The 7,500-nt window shown below is 45.1% G+C and overlaps 1 protein-coding gene across 1 annotated transcript in view; it reads right to left on the reverse strand.

The window, feature by feature from the left end:
- fmoda (fibromodulin a) overlaps nucleotides 1–757 on the reverse strand; it is a gene marked incomplete at both ends in the record, with an annotated part of 2,447 nt that extends 1,690 nt beyond the window's left edge. Inside the window, 2 exons of the mRNA XM_079747284.1 lie at nucleotides 1–10; nucleotides 401–757. The exon at nucleotides 1–10 is cut by the window's left edge and continues 113 nt beyond it. Coding sequence (XP_079603410.1) covers nucleotides 1–10; nucleotides 401–757 — 367 coding nt within the window. The remainder of the gene's footprint in view (nucleotides 11–400) is intronic.
- Between the last annotated feature and the right edge of the window lie 6,743 nt (nucleotides 758–7,500).

The raw sequence follows: 7,500 nt of genomic DNA on the forward strand, positions 1-7,500 counted from the left end.
TGGCAAAGGCCTACAGACAACACAAACACAGACGCAGACACACACACAGACACACACACACACACACACACACACACACACACACACACACACACAGAGTCACACACCAACAGACACACAAGGCACACAAGACAGGCTTACTAGGATGAGTGAACAGTTAGAAACGGGAATGTTAAGGTCAATCTGTACCGCTCCTGTGCTACGTGTAACGTGGTCAGCATTATTCATCGCTGTGTTCATCCCTCATACACACTTCCAATCACAGATGCAACCAGTCCCTTGACAACCAGATCCCTTGACAACCGGAGCCGATGACCATCACCACCACAGACGCGGCATCATTACACACAGCGCTTCCTAAGCCCACCACCACCCAGAGGAGACCAGATCTGAGGCTGACCTGCTCTCCGATGGCGTCAGACGCCAGCTGGTTGTGTTGCATCAGGAGCCACACCAGATTAGTGGCGTTGACCATGGCTGAGTCGGGCACAGCTCTGATGGCGTTGTTTTGCAGATACAGGTACTTCATGCGGGCGGGGATGCTGGGCATGGCCGTGAGACGCCGCCCGTCGCAGTACATGGCAACGGGGAACGTGGGGGGGCAGTCGCACTCCTCGGGACACTCCCCTCCGACGCCGTCGGCCTGGAGGAAGCCGTGGCCGCGGGGGTTGTGCAGCCAGGCGAAGGGGTCCCGTTCCTGGGAGAGGCAGGAGGGCACCAGGGCCACCAGCAGCAACAGGGCCGCCGCACCACGCATGGTCACTGTCGTTTACAGATACTTACTTTCACCGGAATCTCCGTAACCTAGAGAGTGGGAGTGAAGGGACCCTGTCATCAGAGTCGACTATGAGGTGTTAGATATTTAACGCTGACACTTTAATACAAAATGTAATCATTTCAGGTAAATGTCGTGTCGATCGAACTCAGGACCTTTTGGCTTATTCACTAACTTTCCCCCAAAGGTAACATAACATGGAAACATCTATCTTGTGTAATATTTATTGCCATGAACAAAGAATAAGCTTTGCATAAGTAACAAGTTATGTAAGGCTTGTTAAAATAAGGTAAGTAAAAATATGATTGTATGAATTAAACTTATACATATGGTTGTGAAAATAATCATGCGGTACACAACATACAACAAATTAGCTGCACAAATGTTTTCGTGTCTTGGCTTTCCATTAAAGAACATATTGTTCTCATCTTGTCAGGGTTGTAAAACCATTAATAAGTATGTTACTCAAGAGAGGGAAAACCCTTATTAACTTAGTATTTCACTTAGTGACCAGCTAACAAAACAAATGCAAACAAAAGATTATGTATGATAAAAAGCTTTATGTACAAACATTAGGATGTCTCTTTATGCACAATAAACAACCAACACCCAACATGTACACAGATGCAACCGACACACCTAAACCCCCCCCCCGACACACACACACACACACACACACACACACACACACACACACACAAACACACACACAGACCCTACCTGTTCGAACAGACCGTTCCGTACTCCACTTCCCCAGCCGCTCCTACAGCTTGTCCGCGAGTGAAAGGGACCAAGCCAAACCCTTTGTAAAAATTGCCCCCCTGCCCCCCACCCCTTTCTTGCCTGTATCCCCTTTCCCCACCACCACATCCCCTCTGGAAACCCAATGCATGGTTCAGTTTACGACCACCCCCACCTCGCTGGTCCCTTCCTTCAACGAGGCATGGACACCCGCCCCCACCCACGAAACATCAGCCCCCACCGCTGCCAGAGTCCATTTCGGAGGTTCCTCCATCACCAGAGAGGGTGCTGTGAGATGGAGCGAGGGGCCTGTGGAGGATTGTTTCCATCTGTGTGCAGCAGACCTTCCCAGATGAATCCCCCTAAACCCGGTCCATCCAACTCACTAACACAGACCCTTAGGAAAGTACTTACGAAAGAAGTAATTACACTTAACAGTCACGACAAGCAATTATAGGTGAGGTGGTATTGCACTTTGCATGTGTGTGTATGTGTGTGTGTGTGTGTGTGTGTGTGTGTGAGTGTGAGTGGGAGCATGTGTGTGTGTGTGTGTGTGTGTGTGTGTATGTGTGTGTCTATGTATGAGTGTGGGCATGTATGTGTGTGTGTTTGCGCATTTGTGTGTCTCACATTCTTGTGACTGTGTGTGTGTCTGTATGTGTGTGTGTCCTATTTTGTAATATGGGCATAAATTAGTGGAAAATTGCTCCTACATATGTGGTGGCAAAATCCATAGACATTTGTGGTTTGGACGATTCCTCTAGCCATTGCCTGTGAGTGGAAACTGTGTTCTTAGTGTGACTAGAAGAAACCTTCCCTCCCCACGTGTCGTAAAGGGTTAAATGAAAACACATGCCAGGCCCCTGGAGCCTTCTATACTGTCTGGTCACAGCGTGGGCCCCTTGTTTACTTAGGCTACGTTTACATGATGACGGTCTGAACAGAAGACGCAAAAGTGGCGTCGCGTCTTCACTTTTTATTCCGCATTTACACAAGTGTTTTCGGGAGGAAATCTGCGTGCTTACGGTGAAGCAAAAGTGTGTGGAATTCGATTGGGTATGCATGCCAGGCGGCTAGGTGGTGCTGTGCTACACTATCACACAACACCGCCATGTCTGAGCTCAAGCGTAGAATCTTCCTTCTTCTCTTATCCGTGCCGCGAAAACCAAAAAGATCCTTCTCTGTTCAGTAATAATATCTGAACATATCCTGTACATTTTGTGGAAAGACTCCTGCAAGTTTATTAGAGCTGCCAGAGCAGCTTGACGGTCCGACGCATGGAAATAATCCAACATGTTTGCTTATTTCCCTGTAATGGCGCTGTATGCGACGTAAACGCGTACGCGACGTGAGCAGATCTGAGCAGAGTTTTGCGTCTTGGCAGTGTAGACGGAAACGCTACGGCGGAGCGTATTCAAGTTTTCCACTCTGGAGGGTGGTTTCAGATTTTTGCGTTTTTAAGCCCCAAAAACGCAGTCACCGTCTAAACCAAAGGCACTTCCAATAAAATATTTTGTCGTTTTTACCCGCAAGCGTCCTCGTGTAAACGGGGCTTTAGTTCTCCATCTCCAGTACCCTTCTTCAACCAAACCTTCCAAATGGCAACTAATCTCCCTCATCTTCGATCCTGATCTTCTCCTCATAACTTAACACCTCATAACACTGTATTGTTTTTGTGTCGCTTCAGCAGAAATTCAGACTAGCGGCGTCTGCAGGGCAGTGTTCAACCGTGGACCTCAAGATTGTCTGGCAGTGGAACTAAAGGCACCAAACAGTGTTCACCAGCGTAGGCACACATCTGTGTGGATCTGTTGTATTCTGACCCAATCAAGCAGGAATGGAGCAACAGGAGGAACTGATAAACAAAGGCACTGCATCCAATCAAGGGGGATTCTGCTGTCTCTTTTTGTTGTCTCCCCATTTTTGTGTCTCCAAACGGGACACGTGTGGTACAGTATGCTGTCTCAAACTCACTTTTGTTCCACTACACCACACTCGGGTTCCTCCAGTCTTCCCGCCGTATGATTACCGAGTTGCTGACCGGCTCTTTTCGTGCAGGAGCGGCGCTAGGCCCCGACGGTCTGCTATTATGACACATGGCGGGTCCTTAGGGGTATTCTGGTGGTGGGAACCTCAGCCGTTTGAACTATTAAGAGGTTAACGACGCAGCCTAACCCGGAGCGCTGGACCTGTGGACCTGACCCCCTCCACGGGGTGACATCATGAAAGGTCTGCTGGCGCAGATGATGGCTCCTTTTTAATGTATGTGTGTGTATGTGTGTCTGTGTTTGTGTGTTTGTATAAGTGTGTATTGGTTGTTAGAAACAGATACACAGATTGATGGAGAGCAGGGAAAGTGTAGTAGAGGAAGGAAAGACCAATCAAAGAGTTTTGATTTAAAATGTGATATCTGCAGTTCAAAGACAAGAAGCTCATGGGACAGCTGTCATTCCCCCCCCCCCACACCCCATCTGGGTCAGGATGGCAGGGATCAGAGGATCAGGCTGTGAACTTTTCATCACAGGAATGTCAAGCGTATCACTCCAAAGAGCTGGTTCTCTGCAGGCCGATCCACAATTTCATCAGAGAAAGTGACATTAACTATTTAAATCACAGCACTTAGGATCACAAAATGGGCCTACAGTTCTAATCATGGGGGTGACCCAAGATGGGGTTGATGGTGGGGGACAGCAGACTGATGCAGGACAGGGGCTGGGGTGGGGGCTATAGGTTTAGAAGACAATTTCTCTAGTGAGAGCCTGAAGACTTCCTATTGACTCTGTATGTCAGTCAGATGTTCATCAAGCCAAAGAGCTTTGATACGAGAAACAGACAACCATGAAGATTACAAGAGAAAACTCAGAGAAGAAAGATGTTGAATCCTTTCTATTTCTGTAGTGCCAGATGTTTGACATTGTTAAAACACATTTCTGTTTAATGAAATACAACCAACGTACGCTTTACTTGAAAATTCTAACATTTATGCACTTTGATGTCTGATTGCTCCTATCCTGAGTATGTTGAACCAGGAAACATGAACCTAGACATGCATTAGCAACAGAACATATTCAGCTCAGATCCCCCCATTTGCAAAGTGCTTGAATGCATTAACATTTTCAACAAGAAACAGACTTATTATGTAAAGCAGCAATTGCATATTGGAAGCCAGAAAAGAATGAAGACACAATAAGATTTGAGATCACTGAAAACTGTCTCTGCAGTGTAACCTGACACAGAGAACCTTAGGGCACAGAGGGTAAACCATGCAATAGGAACCACATGTTCCCCATCCAACGCACATGAACGAGCATCATGCACGCGCATCATGCACGCACAGCATGCATACGCTTGCACACACACTCAAACACGCACACGCCTACACAGACACTATCCAATCGCACAGCACACACACAAACACACCCACACACGCACATGCACACACACACACACACACGCACACACCGTCCAACCACATACACACACACATACACACTGTCCAATCACTCACACATGCACATAAACACACGGACGCATACACACACACACACACACACACACACACACCATAGATCCCCACATACATACTTTAGTGCAACACCCAATAGGAGTTAACAGCTTGCAGGTATTCATATCCACAGTGCACTTCTTGCAACTCACAAATGCAGACATGAGCATACTCACAGACAAACCCGCAAACACACTCGTACAAAGAGAAATGCATGACACACAAACGATCACAAACACACACACACACACATACACATACACACAGACAGAGCCCCCCCCCACACACACACACACGCACACACACACACACACACACACACACACACACAAATACACACATATACATGCTGGCCTCTCATAGTCTCCTGAGGATGTATGGCTCAAAATGGGTTTCCCAGAATCCCCTGCTGTGTTGGATGTGTGCAGTGGAAAATATATACCGATACTCATACACTTTGAATATATACTGCTTATGTCATCATTCTGGTCTAGAGCCGGTTTCCCTGATGTAATTAGGACCCATTCTAAATTGATTAGGGATACTGCCAGAAATGTTCTGTAAACCCGGCAAACATTATTCAAACCGTGAATAAATACAGGAAGTTAAACCCTTCCGGTATACTTAACATCTTAAATCTATTTACAGCATGACTCGGGAACTGAATACAGTTTTTTTTTCCATTCCTTGAACACTATAGACACATGCTTGGACCAAAGTAGCACAACTTTACATTTTTGTTACTATACCTTAAACACATGTAACCATACTTTAACCCATTTGTACCGGCTACTGTGCGGCGCAACATTGTATCTAGTAGATACAATGTTGCTCCGCGCAGCAGGTACAAATGGGTTAAGAACGGATTGCGCATCAATGCGTGTTTACCATTAAAGGTAAACACGCACAGATGCGTGATCCGGTCTGAATGGGTTAAACAAAAGCGCTGCTTTGCACTTTAGTTGCAATTGTGCAACACACTTGCTCCTTTCTGCAACACACTGGCTCCTGCACACTACACACTATTTCATGCATATGACACTTAGTTCAAAAATGACATCTCAGTATATCATTGGTGAAACACATCTATTCAAAATACTAAACACACTGGGTAATTGAAAATACTTAAATGCACACCTCAAAACACTTACTTACAAAACTGAGCACCTATCAGCCAGCTCCAAAAAGGCCAAAGGGCAATTGTGCACGTCCTGGGGCAGCACGGGGGAAATATATCATTGTGTGCCGCCATAAGCCTTTGAGGGTAACTGCACCATTATGCAAAAATAGGTCCCTACAATACCCAACATATCATCACACTTCATGATGCAGCTGAACAGGACAGATCAGAGCAGCCCAGGTTTGTTGTTGTCTGGGATAATGTTCATTTCCATCGGGCTGTTTTGGTCCGGAACTAGTACACCAACCATAAACAATTTGAAGTTGTATACTTGCCCCCTTACTCGCCATTTCTAAACCCCATAGAAGGTTTTTTTTCGGCTTGAGGATGTAGTGCATATGACCGCCAACCACATGCCCGCATGCCTCTTCTGCAGGCAATGGAACAGGCCTGAGGAGACATTGAGGTAAGGTCAATCCATGGATGGATTCGGCACACAATTCAAGGATCCATAAGCCCACCCACGTACAATTGCCGTGTTTTTCTGTGTTTACAGTAAAGTTGTGTATTTTTGTTTTATTTTTGCTTAAACTGAATTTACTGCAGTGTAAAGTACTGTACTGCAATGTATAGTATTGAGTATTCGATTTTTTGGTTGTTGTGAAAACATAGCTTCTATGGAACTGAATAAAAACAGTGAATATGGAAGACTGCAGTGTTTTATATAAAGTAGACTAGTGTGTTGCCGATCTGATAGTGTATTATTATGATACATGTGTATCATTTTGTCATAAGAGTGACATTTTGACAAAGGATTGTTAGGTTTCGATAGCAGAGTTTCAATTTGACATAGATGTGAAAGGCATATTTCTCAGTTTTGCGTCTTATTTGCTTGTGTGTTGAGTTTTGACACAATGAGCCAAGTTTTGCAAAACGTGTTCAAGCAACGGGTGAAATCTGTATTATCTCGGTATTTGGTTTACAGTTTTTTTCAATTGCTTGAACACATTTTGCAAAATTTGGCTCATTGTGTCAAAACTCAACACACAAGCAAATAAGACACAACACTGGGAAATAAACTATTCACATCTATGTCAAATTGAAACTCGGCTATCGAAACCTAACAATTCTTTGTAAAATGGCACTCTGATGACAAAATGATACACACTTGCATCATCTGAATACACTTTCAGATCAGCAGTAACACACTGGTCTACTTTATATAAAACACTGCAGTCTTTCATGTTCACTGTTTTTATTCAGTTCCACAGAAGGCACGTTTTCACCACAACCAAAAGATCAAATACTAAATACTGTACCTTGCAGTACTGTACATTACAGTGCAGTAAATACATTTTG

Source organism: Pollachius pollachius, assembly GCF_949987615.1.
Source record: "Pollachius pollachius genome assembly, chromosome: 12".
NCBI classification, from domain to species: domain Eukaryota; kingdom Metazoa; phylum Chordata; class Actinopteri; order Gadiformes; family Gadidae; genus Pollachius; species Pollachius pollachius.